This window comes from Cricetulus griseus, unplaced genomic scaffold, assembly GCF_003668045.3.
Source record: "Cricetulus griseus strain 17A/GY unplaced genomic scaffold, alternate assembly CriGri-PICRH-1.0 unplaced_scaffold_99, whole genome shotgun sequence".
In the NCBI taxonomy this organism is placed as follows: Eukaryota; Metazoa; Chordata; class Mammalia; order Rodentia; family Cricetidae; genus Cricetulus; species Cricetulus griseus.
This window is the reverse complement of record NW_023277442.1, coordinates 45,001-61,416: the sequence shown is the minus strand read 5'-3', so window position 1 is coordinate 61,416 and position 16,416 is coordinate 45,001. Positions and strand designations below refer to the sequence as shown.

At 42.1% G+C, this 16,416-nt stretch overlaps 1 protein-coding gene across 1 annotated transcript in view; it reads left to right on the top strand.

Moving 5' to 3' along the window:
• The first annotated feature begins 15,206 nt into the window (after nucleotides 1-15,206).
• The window catches only part of LOC100765406 (leukocyte immunoglobulin-like receptor subfamily B member 3), a 6,135-nt gene continuing 4,925 nt past the window's right edge, over nucleotides 15,207-16,416 (top strand). The window contains 4 exon segments of the mRNA XM_035453949.1: nucleotides 15,207-15,240; nucleotides 15,403-15,438; nucleotides 15,614-15,898; nucleotides 16,044-16,349. Coding sequence (XP_035309840.1) covers nucleotides 15,207-15,240; nucleotides 15,403-15,438; nucleotides 15,614-15,898; nucleotides 16,044-16,349 — 661 coding nt within the window.

Below are 16,416 nucleotides of genomic sequence, written 5' to 3'. Positions count from 1 at the left end.
TGCCTCAAAATAGAAGAACTTTGGATGATCTTCTAGAGGACAGTGTTTTGTTTCCAATACCCACTTTATGTATCATCCATTACAACATTTCCAGTAGATCAGTTAGCCAATTCTGACCTCCACAGATACCAGGGTAGACATTCATTGAGGTAATACACCACTATACATAATATGAAACAAATTGTTTTTAAAAAATCTGCTTACGAATATCCCTAATAGATTCAGCTATCTCCTTTTTTCCTTACTGATTTTAGACCCAGACAAATTATTAATCAAGATGACCCATCACAAGTGGTCTGTATATTCTCTTCACACTGTTAAATTTTGACTTTCGAGTTTTGGTGCCTCATTGAAAGCTTTCTCTGAAGGTATCTTGCTTAATAGGACAGAGTCAAGTAACAAATATGTTCAGCAAAAATTTCACAGCTTTATTCGGCAACAAGAAATAGTTTAATAAGTCACAGCAGCATGTCACATCACACTGGCTCTAAGTTGTATCAACAACATTATCTTCCTAAGTTATAGCATTCTGTCACAGAGCAAGCCAATAGTGGGCCCTGAGTTCCCTTTGGAAACCAAGAGAGATAACTTTTCTGGAGACCCAAGGAAACAGAAGATACAATGTACCCTTAGTATATTATTAAAATGATGTAAATTTAGCAGATACACAGTAGTTTTCTCTTCATTTATGTAAGGCCAATGTGATATAAATTGATTCCATAAATTGTATCTATTTCAATAGCCCCAGACCAGGCATCACAACATCTGAGAATTAGGCATTGAGTTGTCCATTCTGAGCAATGATTATGGTCTTACTCTTTTTGGAATTTTGTTGTAATTTGTGAGACAGGAGCCAAGTTGGTTCTATTCCTTGAGTATAAGGAAAAGTCTCTACACACACATGTATATCACCTGAGGTCAGTGAGGACTGAACCTCTTTCCTGAAACAGTTGAGCTGTCCTGATCCTGGGTCTCACAATGAAACATTGAGATTATCTTCATGTCATTAGTGTGCCATGTGAAGGTGAAATTTCATGAAGGAAGATTTTTGCAACATATTTTGCTATTACTAGTTTTTCATCCTTAAAAACAATCTCCAGGGATTCTAATATCCTACAGTGTAGTGCATGTAAAATGGACAACGACAACCAGTGAAGAATTTTGAATGAAATTTTAGACTTGAGAATTAGAGAATATAGTGTACCTTTGGATTTCAAGAAGCCTCATGATGAAGACACAAGGGTGGAATTACATTCCAGTGGAGTAAGGTGTCAACTGTATGCATCTAGGAGATTGTCAGTTGAGGAATGAAAATGGTAAAATTTATTTATCTACTGATGAAACTAACCTTGCATCACTGCCAACACTCAAGTTTCCCTTCATACAATTTTCATGGATCATTTTATCTAGTAAATTAGCCTCATAAAATATTGGTAAGCTATTGAGGACTTCCACCTCCAAGGGGCTTTTAAGCAGACCCATCTTTGTTTGAATACTGTGATTCTGAGCACATGTTAAGAGAGCTTTGTTTTGAACTTGATATGGGTTCATGATGAAGACTCTATCATGGTTTGTCCTCAGATCCACCATTGTTTGGATCAGTGACTTCTTCCTTTTTTCTCTGAGACACATTCTTCTTCATTCTCCATCAATTCTGAGCTGTCAGGGCTGCAGCCTGAATTGGACCTTGTTTTCTTGGCAACATGCTTCATCTATGATTGCATAAAACTATGGATGCTCCCAGAGATTTTGGTATCAATGAATGGGCAGGGGCTTTCCTGAGAGGCCTCTATCATGGACAGATTCACAGGGAACATGGGCAGGATTCTTGCAACCCTGTTATTTCCCTGTTAAAAGTTTGAGCTTGTTAAATATCTATGCAGTCTGTGTTCTGCTGAGAAGAGCTGCTACAAGCCTCATGATCACACAGTACTTAAACAGTCTCATTACATGAGATCAGTTACCAAAGCCAGAGACACTGAATGGAGGAATTAAACCAAGACACAATGTGTATTGGAATATAGTCTTGTGAATAAAAATGGCTGTTTCAGCTTGGGATTAGTGTTAAAACAGATCGGTGGATCAATGGAATGGAATCAAAGAACCTGATATCAATCAAGAAAACCTATGAACACTTGCTTTTTACCAACACAGCCAAAATGGTACAATTTATAAAGGAAAACCTGTTAAACAAATGGTGCTGGCATAAGTGGATATTAACATGCAGAAGATTGCAAATAGATCCATATCTATCACCATGCAAAAAAAGTAAAATCAAAGTGGATTAAGGACCTCAACTTAAATCCAGCTTTATTGTATCTGATTGAAGAGAAACTTGGAAATAACTTATAATGTATTGGCACAGGAGACCACCTACTAAATCTAACACCAGTAGCACAGACACTAAAAGGAACAATCAATAAATGAGACCTCATGAACCTGAAAAGCTTCTCTAAGGCAAAAGAATCTGTCATTAATCCAAAACATCAGCCTACATAATGGGAAAGCATCTTCATCAACCCCACATCTGACAGAGGGCTGATCTCAAAAATGTCTAAAGAACTCAAGAAACTAGACATCAATATACAAAATAACTCAATTGAAGAATGGGGTACAGAGCTAAACAGATTTTTTTACCAGAAGATTCTTACATGGTCAAGACACATTTAAAGAAGTACTGAACAACCTTAATCATCAGGGAAATTCAAGTCAAAGTGGTTCTGAGATACCATCTTACACCTGTCAGAATAGCTAAGATCAAAATACTGATGACCACTTACGTTGGAGAGGATGTGGAGTCCGGGGAACATTCCTTCAATGCTGGCGGGAGTGCAAAGTTGTAGAGCCATTTTTGGTATCATTATGGCAGTTTCTAATTGGGAATCAATTTACTTCAAGGCCCAGTGATACCACTCTTGGGCATTGACCCAAAGGATGCTCAATCATGCCACAAGAACATTGGCTCAAAAATGTCTGTAGGAGCATTATTTGTAATAGCCAGAACCTGGAAACAACCTGGATGCCCCTCAACTGAAGAATGGATAAGGGAAATATGGTAGTTTACACAGTGGAATACTACTCAACAGTAAAAAATGATGACCTCATGACCTCTCAAGTCCAACAAATCCCTAACACAAAATATCCAGGAAATATGGGACAACATGAAAAGGCCAAACCTAAGAATAATAGGTATAGAAGAAGGTGAAGAAATACAGCTCAAGGGTAAAGAAAACATATTCAACAAAATCATAGAAGAAAACTTCCCCAACCTACAGAAGGATATGCCTATGAAGATACAAGAAGCTTACAAAACACCAAACAGACTGGACCACAAAAAGAAGTCCCCTCGACACATAATAATCAAAACACCAAATCTACAGAATAAAGAGAAAATATTAAGAGCAGCAAAGGAAAAAGGCCAAGTAACATATAAAGGCAGACCTATCAGAACCACACCCGACTTCTCAATGGAAACTTTGAAAGCCAGAAGGACCTGGATAGATACCCTACAAGCACAAAGGGAGCATGGATGCCTACCCAGACTACTGTACCCAGCAAAGCTTTCAATCACTATAGATGGAGAAAAAAGATATTCCATGACAAATCCAGAATTAAATAATACATATCCACAAATCCAGCCCTACAGGAAGTCCTAGAGGGAAAACTCCAACCCAACGAAGATAACTACACTCACGAAAACATAGGCAATAGATAATCCAACTTTACCAAACATGAAAAGAAACAGGAGGGGGGAATTCACACACAATGACACCACCAACAATAAATCCAAAACAAACAAGAACCAACAATCAATGGACATTAATATCCCTCAGTGACAATGGTCTTAACTGGCCTATAAAAAGATACAGGCTAACAGAATGGATACGAAGACAGAATTCATCCTTCTGATGTATAAAAGAAACATACCCCAACTTCAAAGACAGGCCTTACCTCAGAGTAAAGGGTTGGGAAAAGATTTTCCAATCAAATTGGCCCAAGAAACAAGCTGGTGTAGCAATCCTAATACCTAACAAATTAGACTCCACACTAAAATCTATCAAAAGAGATGAAGAAGGGCATTTCATAACCATCATAGGAAAAGTCCATCAAGATGAAGTCTCAATCCTGAACATCTATGCCCCAAATACGAAGGCACCCACATTTGTGAAAGAAACATTACTAAAGCTCAAAGCACACATAAAACCACACACACTTATACTAGGAGCTTCAACACCCCACTCTGACCACTAGACAGGACCACCAGACAGAAACTTAACAAGGAAACAAAGGATCTAACAGAAGTTATGACCCAATTGGGATTAACAGACATTTATAGAACATTCCACCCAAACACAAAAGAATATACCTTCTTCTCAGTGCAACATGGAACCTTCTCTAAATTTGACCACAAACTTGGCAACATAGCAAACCTCCACAGATATAAAAAATTTGAAATAACCCTCTGTATCTTATCAGATCACCATGCTTTAAAGTTAGAATTGAACAGCAATACAAATTGCAGAAAACCTACAAAATCATGGAAATTGAATAACACCCAATTGCACCACTCCTGGGTCAAGGAAGAAATAATAAAAGAAATTAAAGACTTCCTAGAATTTAATGAGAATGTAGACACAACATATCCAAACTTATTGGACACTCTGAAAGCAGTGCTAAGAAGAAAGTTCATAGCACTAAGTGCCCACATGAAGAAATTGGAGAAAAGTCACACTAGAGAACTGACATAAAAACTGAAAGCTTTAGAAAATAAAGAAGCAAACTCACCCTGGAGGAGTAGACACCAGGAAATAATCAAAGTGAGGGCTGAAATTTATAAAGTAGAAACTAGGAAAACATTACAAAGAATCAATGAATCAAAGATTTGGTTCTTTGAGAAGATCAACATGATAGACAAACCTCTAGCCAAACTAACCAAAAGGCACAGAGAGAGCATACTAATTAACAAAATCAGAAACAAAAAAGGGGATATAACAATGGACACTGAGGAAATCCAGAGAATCTTCAGGTCATACTTTGAAAACCTGTACTCCACAAAACTCGAAAATCTAAAGGAAATGGACAATTTTCTGGATAGATATCACTTACCAAAATTAAACCTAGAACAGATAAGCAGTTTAAATCGACCTTTAACCCCTAATGAAATAGTAGCAGTCATCAAAAGCCTCCCAACCAAAAAAAGCCCAGGGCCAGATGTCTTCACTGCAGAATTCTACCAGAAAATCAAACAAGAGCTGATACCAGTACTCCTCAAATTGTTCCACACAATAGAAGCAGAGGGGACATTGCCAAACTCTTTTATGAGGCTGCAATTACTTTGATAACCAATCCACACAAAGATACAACTAAGAAAGAGAACTACAGACCAATATCCCTCATGAACATCGATGCAAAAATACTCAACAAAATATTGATGAATCAAATTCAAGAACACATCAGAACAATCAACCACTATGATCAAGTAGGCTTCATCCCAGGAATGCAAGGATGGTTCGACATATGAAAATCCATCAATGTAATCCACCATATAAACAAACTGAAAAGAAAAATGGCATGATCATCTCACTAGAAGCTGAAATAGCCTTTGACAAAATATAACATCCCTTGATGATAAAAATCTTGGAGAGATCAGGAAAAACAGGAACATACCTGAACATAATAAAATTGTATGAAGGTACACTGGAGTGTTGGCAGTTATATAAAGTTAGTTTCCTCACTAGAAAAGTAAAATTCACCATTTTCATTCCTCTCCTGACAATCTCCTAGAGACTGTTGACATCTTACTCCACTGGAGTGCAGTTCCTTCCCTGTGTCTTCATCATGAGGCTTCTTAAAATCCAGTCTTACTATCCTCTCTAATTCTCATGTCTAAATGTTTCATTTGAAACTCTTCAGTGGTTGCCATTGTCCATTTTACATGCACTGCCCTGTAGGATATTAGAATCCCTGGAGATTGTTTTTAAGTATGAAAAACTCATCTTGGCAAAATATGTTGCAAGAATTTTCCGCATGAAATTTCACCTTCACATGACACAACAATGACATGAAGATAATTTCAATGTTTCATTGTGAGACCCAGGGTCAGGACAGCTCAACTGTTTCAGGAAAGAGGCCCAGCCCTCACTGACCCTCATGGAGATATACATGTATGTTTAGAGACTTTTCCTTACACTCAAGGAATAGAACCAAATTGGCCTCTTCCTCCCAAATTACAATAAAATCCCAAAGAGAGTGAGACTATAATCATCCCTCAGAATGGCCAGCTCAATGCCTAAATCTCAGCTGTTGTGATGCCTGGACTGTGGCTCTTGAAATATGTACATTTTAGAGAATTAATAATATCACATGGGCCTTACATAATTGCAGAGAAAAACACTGTGTATTTGCTCAATGTACATCATTTTAATAATATACTAAGGGCACATTATATGTTCTGTTTTTTTTGGGTCCATAATAAAGTTGTTTGGTTTCCAAATGAACTCAGTCCCCACTATTAGGAAGATGGCTTGCTCTGTGACAGACAGCTATAACTTACGAAGCAAATGTTGATGATACAACTTAGAACCAGTTCCATGTGACATGCTACTGTGACTTCTTAAACTATTTCTTTTGCCCAATAAAGCTGTGAACATTTGCTGAAGGTATTTGTTATTTGATAATCTCCTATTAAGCAGGATACCTTCAGAGAAAGCTTTAAATAAGGGACCAATATTTGAAAGACAAACTTTGAAAACTGTCAAGAGAATATAGAGGCCACTTGTGATGGGTCATCTTGGTTAATTTGTCTGGGTCTAAAATCGAATAAGGAAAAAATGAGATGGGCACAACTTTTAGGGATATGCTTGAGCATATTTTTTTAAAAAATGTTTCATATTATGTATATTGGTATATTACCTCAATGAGTGTCTACCCTGGTATCCGTAGAGGTCAGACTCGGGCATCTGATCTACTGGAATTGTTGTTATGGATGATACATAAAGTGGGTATTGGAAACAAAACACTATCCTCTGGAAGAGCAGCCAAAGTTCTTAAACTTTGAGGCAACTCTCCAGCCCTTGATATGGTTTTTGCACTGTGAGGATATGCTGTGAGTGTCAGAGAAAACCTCACATGGTAGTTGTATAAAAGGGTGGTTGTGAGGAAACCTGAGATAGTGAGTGTGATTGGAGAATGTCCTGTGACTTAGCCTCTGATTTCAAGACAGACAATCCCACAAGCAAGTCATTTAGCCTGAGCCACACTCTCTGACACAGTGTGGAATCCATGAACCTCTGGTGTCTGGGCACTCTGGAGGTCACAGCCATGCACTCCTTAGAGAAGGGAATTCAATGTTTTCCAGGAAGACAAGGTAAACAATTCTTTCCATAAATGCTTATTGCATAGGTCTATTTCAGTGTTTCCATCATAAAAGTACTGTCTTCTCAGAGAGCAGTGACACCTGTAGCTCATGATGACAAAGGAAAGGACACTCAGTGGTCCCATTACCAACCTTGCCCTCAGGAGAGAAAGGGTCCTGTTCTCAGGAGTCACCATCACAGTCCAGCCCTGGGTGATGCTGTCTCTTTTTACAACTCTACAGTAATCTATGCCTGTCAGCCATGTCCAGACAGTTGGTTACCTGGGTGGGATCATGACCCTCTAGTGTTTGTCACAGTACGGTCTTGTAAGCTTCATTCCGCCCAAAAAACGAAAACACATCATGAGTGTTCTCACATCCTGAACTAACACCAACACCATAGACACAAGATGTTTCGAGATGTTTCACTTCCTGCAAGAATTAAACCTCAGGTGTGGTCGATGCCCAGTAACACTCTGCAGCCACTGGTCAAAGGTGAGAAGTCCCAACCCTCAAGCAATTTTTTCAGGTCCTAAAGGTCTTTGCAAGAGCTTTATACTGAGAGAGACACAGATGGAAAGTTACTCATTGAGCTGAACTTTTCTTTGTCAGAGTGTGAGCTAAGTGGAGACCTGTATCAGAGGATGGGAGAGGGCTGGTGGAGGATAAGAAAGAACCCACTGCCCATCTTCACAGGAGGATTGCCCCAACAAGAATACATCAGGATTGGCCTAGAAATGATATGTCCTAGAACTTTTGAGAAACTGACAGTCCAGTGTTAGTTTTACCATTTGTCAGGTTTTCCATCTACGGATGGAAGAACTGATTACCAAGGTATGCTCAGGACTGAAGTTTAGACTGTGATCTCCTAGTGTGACATCTCTTTGGGCTCTGTAAGCAGCTGTTTGGGGAGGCAGTAACATGGCATTGTGCACCCAGCTCTCTCTCTCTCTCTGTGTGTCCCCAGTGAACGGCTAACATTCTGTCATAGAAGACGAGCCCAGCTGGTCTTGTCAGAAGTCTGTTTATGACAAGAATGTCACTGCATTATTCAAGAAGGATAAGAGTATAGTAAGTGTTGGAGGCCTGGAAAGAGAAGGTTTGAACAGCAGAGGGATGGGAGTGGGCAGGGTATAAAAGACACAGGTACACAAGTCCTCAGAGGCAGGACAATGTGAGATTTCAACTAAGAAAAATGTCAGACTCAATTTGAACTCCCTTCTTTCTCTCACACAGCTGTCTATAAAGACTTCTCAGTCAGTGCAGCCAGGCCTGCTGGAATCCTTAGGACCGAACAGCGCCCTGCTCCTTTCCTCATGTAGCTTGGTGGAAAATTCCTCTCATCTAGGGATAGATTATATATATTTCCAGGAAACAAACACATCTTAGCAAGTGGATGGAATGATAGACCCGATCAACATGACCTTAGTGCAGAATTCAAGGTTAGATTATATATGTCACCCTTCAAACTTATGTATGTATTTGTGTGTGCATGTGTGGTGTATTGTGGGTGTGTAGGCTTCAATCATAGGAAAATATATGATGGGAAATGTGTTCCCCCAAATGGAAAAGAATTTAATCAAAAGTCAGTAATCAAGATCTGAACCTACTTCAAACAGAAGAAAAAACCACTCACTCACTCACTCACTCACTCCTGAAAACAGAAAAACAATAGGCACAGTGTGACTGCATCAGGAGTCACACAGACATGGAACCTACACTCAAGATCCAGCTCCTCAGGTTCTGCCCAGTACCGAGGTGGATCCAAGACAGAGACTCCCCTTACTCCACCATGAGCTGTTTGTGAAAAGCAACAGTAGCCGTCCTCTGCTGGGCAAATACTAATGGACACACAGGGTTAAAGAACTAACACAGCAGTGCTGGAGAGATGGCTCAGATGTGAAGATCACTGGCTGCTCTTCCAGAGGTTCTGATTTCAATCACCAGCCACAGCATTGTGGCTCACAGCCATCTGTAATGAGATTGGGTGCCCTCTTCTGGCCTGCAGGCAGAACACTGTGTACACAATAAATAAATAAATAAATAAATAAATAAATAAATAAATAAATAAATAAGAACACAGCAGAGTCCATATGACTATGTGGTCAGTCATTGTGGTGCATGCAGAGTGCCATGGGTGGAGGCCATGTGGCTAGGTTGGAGAAGAATCATGACCCTACATCCTGGATGGTTCATACCCACCAGCAAATGTGATGCCTCTGCTGGAACTCTGCATCTAATCCATGTGTTTCAGAGGACAACGATGAGATGCCCTCTGTGACTATCTGTCATCTGAGGCAAGTTCACTACATGGAATTCATCCAACCATGTCAAGTGTTGGTGTCCTGTTTTGCACTGTTCCATGGAAACAAATGGTTACTCCAGAGTGAATTTTGGCTTTGCACTAGCAGGGGAACCAGCCTGTGGTTAACTGACTGACTTTTGCTTCACCACAGTCATTTTATTGTTATACAATTTACACCTTATCAAGTCAATTTCACATACCAAATCCTCTTATATGAATCTCCCCAAAGAAGACAAATCCCAAAGCAATTCTCAGTCATAGGACCACTCAGATTTCTGACTTCTCCTACAACCAAGTTTTCATAGGTTTGAACAATGCAGGGAGAATTCAGACAAGATATACGGACTTCAAATAGAGGGTATTCAACACAAAAGGTATCAATCACAAAAGGCAGCTCAAAGCCCAGGTGCAAACACTCCTGAATACAAGCCAGCTGCAGTGCTCTTCAGTAACTTCCTCTAGGCAACCAGGTTGGGGCAGCACCTGTTCTCACTGACAGTGATGCCTGTGGGAGGTTGGTGTGAATGAGCTCAGGACACTCAGAGCAACCCTGACTGGTGCAAATGGAATGCCCATCGCTGATTCTGAGGACACACAGCTGCTCATGAAATCAATAGGAAAGAGACACTATAGCCATGTGACACACTGGCCATGGCAATTCACAAGGTACAGACACCCAGGAGTTAGGAGAGGAATATCACCTTAGATGTAGATGTGATGGAATACTTGGGACATACCCACAGTGTGGGAGCTCTATAGTAAATATATTCTTATTATTTTTTGAAGATAATTATATGCATAAACCATATTTGATCATGTCCTCCACATACTCTAGGGGACTTTTTATCTCCTTTTATGAGATAAGGCCTGATAGACCCCAGGATAACTCCAAACTCATTGCTCAATAAGAATTTCCTTAAACTTCCAATACTCTTACAAGATGACAATTATTCATACTGACATTGATACAGAAGAGAATTTAAGGAGGTCTTGTTGGACCAGCAACAAAAGTGGGAAATACTCAGTGACATCTATCTCTTTTTCCATGTGACAATCAGGACACGTGACCTTGTCACAGCCTTTGAAGTGATGCTAAGTTAGAGAATTTCCCCCATGTGACATCATTCTAGCCTGGGAACATTTCAGAAGAGAAGGTTGAAAGTTGTTGAACCCAGAGGTAGTAGAGGATGACAATAAACACTTCTCAGGACAGTCGCACATCTGAGCGCACAGTCTTTGTAATAACATCTACATTCCCCATGTGAGCCCAAAGCGGAGCAGACCCAGTGTGAGGATGGGAGATGGGCACAGTGTCCCACCATAGATGAAGAGTAATTGGCATCTTATACTTATCGGGAGAGGGAGAGTCAGTTTTCTCTTTTTATTAATTTTTTATTTAATTAAAAAACCCTTATTTTACCTACCAGACCAGTTCCTTCTCCCTCCCAAATTCCACCTCCCATCCACTCCTGAGGGAGGGCCTCTCAAGAGAGATCATCAAAGTCTGTCACATTGTTTGGGGCAAGACCTAGGTCCTCCCAACTCTGTCTAGTCTGAGAGGGTAACCCTCCATAGGGAATGGACTACAAAAATCTAATTTATGCACTAGGAATAAATACTGGTTTTACTGCCAGCCAGCTGCCCTATAGTTGCCCAAACACTCCAAACTCACATTCACGTGCAGGGGACCCCAAATCTAAGAAATAGTAGAGAGTCAGTTTTCTTTAACAGTGAGGCCCCCGGTCCTATGCCCAAATGGGAAGAAGAGAATGGAAAGTTAAGTGTAAGAAGGGGCAGTGGATTTTCAACAACCAGCAGAACAAAGAAGGAATGAAAAAGAAAATCAGATCAGTGAGGAGGGAACCAGGAAGGGGGGGGTGGAAGGTGAACCATCAAAACATTATACATACTAACATGACATTTCAAACAATTGAAAACATTCATTTCCATTTTTTGTTTAGAAAGAATCATTTTACATTTCATCCCCCACCCCACTTCCTTTCCCTCTCATCCTCCCATGCCACTTACCAACCCTCCAACCAAACCCCACCCACTCCCCAAGGATAGTGAGGCATTCTTTGGCAGATCAGCAAAGTCTGTTCCATCATTTTCGGGAAGACCTACACCCTCCTCCATGTATCTGGCCTGAAATAGTGTCCGTCCTCGGGGAATGGGCTCCCAAAGTCCATTTGTGCATTAGGGATAAATAATGGTTCCACTGTTAGAGGACCCAAAGCCTGCCCAAGCCTCCTGACTGGCACCCACATTCAGAGGGCTTGGTTCAGTCCAAAGCTGGTTCCCCAGCTTTACTACTGGAGTCCATGTTCTCTCACTGGATCAGGACAGATGGTTCTGTAGGTTTCTCCTGCAGTCTTGACTGATTTGCTCATTCCTGCTCCCACTCTACAACAGGATATCAGGAGTATGGCTCACTGCTTAGCTGTGGGTGTCTGCTTCTGCTTCCATCAGCTACTGGATGAAGGCTCTTCAGGGGGCTTAGTGGTGGTGTCCACCCTTTAATCCAAACACTCAGGAAGCAGAGAGTTCCAGTCCAACCAGCTCTGCTTAACCAGCTCCAAGAGAGCCAGGGCCCCACTGAGAGAACCTGTTTCAAATCAGCAACAATAATAATTAAACCAATACCCATAAGAAAAAGATAGCAGATGAAATAAATGTAAGGTAGATCAGAAATTGAACATTGCAGGAGGAAGTGGGTGTGTCTCCAGGGAGGAGTAGGTGCTTAGAATCCTGGAGGCCCTGCCTGGCTCAAAAATAAGGGGAAATAAACTATTTTTACTGAACTCTATTTCTCTTCAACTAGGGTATGGAGCAGACACAAAGATGGAGATATTTGGCAAGTTCTTGAAGGGCCAAAACATCACCCTCGAGGTCCAGCCCAGCGACTCCATGGGCAATGTCAATACCAAGACCCAAGAGAAGGAAGGCATCTCACCTGACCAGAAGTAGCTGGGATTTATTGACAGCAGACTGAGGATGGCTAAATCCTGACCAACAATAAAGGCCAGAAAGATTCCCACCCTGAACCTGGTGCTGCACCTGTATGGTAGCATCATAGAGTCATCCCTTTGTCAGTCCTTCCAGAAGGACAAGTATGACAAGGCCATGCTCTGCTGCCCACATGTGATGCCCACACCTGCACCTCTGTGGTCAACTTCCTTAAGAAGAAGGGTGGCCACACCCACAACCTGCACCCCAAGAAAATCAAATAACACTGAAAATTATCTTGACCCAGGACCCTTAGGACCCATGCAACATTTTTTGGCCTGAGCAGAAGGACTAAGGAAAGTGATGATGCTAAGACTGAGCTAGTGACATGGATCAGTGTGTAAGCGCTGCTGCCAACCTTCAGCTCTGACTCTGATCCATATCATGCAAGGAGAAAACTGACCTCTGACCTTGTCCTCTGACCTCCACGCGTGTGCTGTGACATATGTGAATATAAACACACATAAAGTAAAATGTAATTTATGACTATGACAAAAGAGTAATTTAAATAAATAACTGCAAATTAATAAATAAGTATAATTTAAAGTTCTAATAGAAAGTACACACATCAAAAAGAAACAAATAGCCAGGAAAACTGGTGTACATGTGGTTTGCTTTTTTAAAGATGTATTTATTTTTATGTATAATGTTTGGCCTGAATGTTTGCCTCCACATCAGAAGAGGGCAGGAGATTTTATTCCGGAAGGTTGTCAGGAACCGTGTGGTTAGTGAGAATTGAACTCAGGACCTCTGGAAGAGCTGCCAGTGCTCTTAACTTCTGAGCCATCTCTCCAGTCCCTAGTGCACATTTGTAAGCCAGCACTTGAGACTGTATGGATGTAGATTACACATTTTGTTCCATGGAGATGTACACCATGAGACCCTTTACAGAAACCTTTCAACACTTTGGATACGAGGAAGCATTTCCCATTAACAATGTGAATAGGAACCGGGCGGTGGTGGCACACACATTTCATTCCAGCACTCCGGATGAAGAGACAGGTGGATCTGTTTGAGTTCCAGACCAGCCTGGTCTACAGAACAAGTTCCAGAACAGCCTCCAAAGCAATAGAGAAAAACCCTGTTTCAAAAAACTAAAAAATGGATCTAGAAGAAACCATTCTGAGTGAGGTAACCCAATCACAAAATGACAAACATGGTATTTATTCACTCATACGCGGATTTTAGACATAGAGTAAGGATTGCCAGTCTACAATCCACACTGCCAAAGAAGCTAGTAAACAAGGAGGTCCCTGAGAGAGACATACATGGTCCCCTGGAGAAGGGGAAAGGGTCAAGATCCCCTGAGCAAATGGGGAGCACGGGAAGAGTGGGGAGGGAGCTAGGAGAATGAGAAGGGGAGAAGAGGGAGGCTGAGGACATGAGGGAGCAGAAAGGTTGAGTCAGGGGAAGAATAGAAGATAACAAGAATGGAGATACCATAATAGAGGGAGACATTTTAGGTTTACAGAGAAATCAGGCACTAGGGAAATGTCTGGAGATCTACAAAGATGACACCAGCTAACTATCTCAGAAACAGAGGAGAGGCTACCTTAAATGCCCTCCCCTGAGTATGAGATTGATGACTGACTTATATGGTATCCTATAGCCTTCATCCATCACTGGTGGAAGTAGAAACAGACACCCACAGCTAATCACCGAACTGAACTGGAACCCAGATGCAGAGATGAACCAGTGAAGAGCACAGAGGTCCAGACAGGGCTGGTGAAACCCACAGAAACAGCTGACCAAAACATCCAGGAACACTTGCTCCCCAGTCTGACAGCTGGAATACCAGCATGGGACTGATCCAGACCCCAGGAACATGGGTTTCTGTGAGGAAACCTCAGAAATCTATGGAAACTCCTGTCGAAGCCCAGTATTTATTCCCAGCATAGGTGTGGACTTTGGGAGTCCATTCCATATAGGCGAATACTCCCTGAGCCAAGACACAAGGGGGTGAGCCTAGGCTCTATCCCAAAGGATAAAACAGACACTGATGACACGCTATGCTTGAAGGCCTCACCATCCGGGGGAGCAGAAAAGATATGTGACAGATAAGGTTTTAGTTGGGGGGCAGTAGGGGAGGACGGGTGGGAGAAGGGAACTGGGATTGTTGTGTAAAACAATCCTGTTTCTAATTCAAATAAAAAGAGTTGGAAAAAACACTAAAAAATATGTGAAAAGGAATAAAGCAAGTCCACATGAAAATCTGTATTTCTTGTGTGTAATATACACTTACGTCTGCTACCACCTGGTCCTGACAAAGATGAGGACAGATGAGACAGACACTGATGGGATCTTGGAAATGACATCCATTAAATATTGATGGAGTCTACTGCATGACACCGACACAACTGAAGGGAATTCAGAGCCTGGTGTGTGAGGAGGGCAGTTCCCCTTCCTGTGGGGCTGCTGAAGCACAACCATGTCATGGGGAGGGCCCTGCCTCCAGAGGCCACACCCTATGTCTCCAGCCCCTTCAGACAGACTCTGTAGCTCTGCCCATGAGCACAGTAGCAGCCTCCAGGAGGAGACGCCATGACCGTCTCCTTCACAGTCCTGCTCTGTCTGGGTGAGATGTGGAGATGGGGAGGGATGCTGTGCTCTGGGATTGATGCTGCCCCACAGCCCAGCACGGGTCAGTTAGGAAACCCCAGGGTCTCAGGAGGTTCTGCAGAGGGGAGGACCTTCTCAAGCTTCAGGGACAAACCTCTCACAGGGAACTCTCTTCCAGGACTGACTCTGGGCCATGGGACACCAGTGCTGGCAGGTGAGTGAGTGTCTGCAGATGTCCTGACATCACTTCTCATCATTCCTGGAGCCATCTGGGCAGTGTGGATGGAAACCAACACATGTGTGTGCCCCTGGGGATGGATGGAGAGTTGGGGTTGGGGCTACTAAAAGAAGATGGATTTCCTGGTTTCTAGCTTATCTTTTCCTTGCAGGAACTCACCCTAAACCTGTCCTCAGAGTACAGCCAGACTCTGTGGTCTCTGTACAGACTACAGTGACCTTCGTGTGTGAGGGGACTGAAGATTCCAAACCGTATATTCTGTATAAAAATGGACACAAACATTTAAGCCACACAAAGATTCCACAGAAATCTAATAACAGGGCTGAATTCTCAATCTCAAATATAGGCTATGGACAAGCAGGGCGATACAAATGTGGCTATCAGATCCCTGGTGGAGCAACAGTGTACAGTGAATCCCTGGAGCTGGTGGTGACAGGTGAGAGGGCTCACAGAGTCCACAGCCTTAGGTTTTTCTGTCAAGAAGTAGTTGTGAACACAGGGATGTATGACTCCCAACACAGTCCTGGAGGATTATGAGGCCTTTGAGGACATTGAACTACCTGATTCTCCTTCTCTCCTAGGGGCCTTTAGTAAACCCAGTCTGTCAGCCCAGCCCAGCCCTGTGGTGACTGAAGGAGGGAGTGTTATCCTTCAGTGTGTCTCGAAGCAACGATATTACAAGCTCACTCTGACTAAGGAAGGACAGCAGAAGCACTTCTGGACACCGGACTCAGTGTATCACAACTCTACTGGGCACTACCAGGCCCGTTTCTCTGTGGGTCCTGTGACCTCCAGCCAAAGGTGGATATTCAGATGCTACAGCTTTGGAAGTTTCAGCACACTGGTGTGGTCAGAACCTAGTGAATCCCTGGAGCTCCTGTTCTCAGGTGAGGAACCCCAATCTCTCTGTAGAATGCTGCTGGACTGACACAGGTGCTGAGGGAGGTCTTGGTG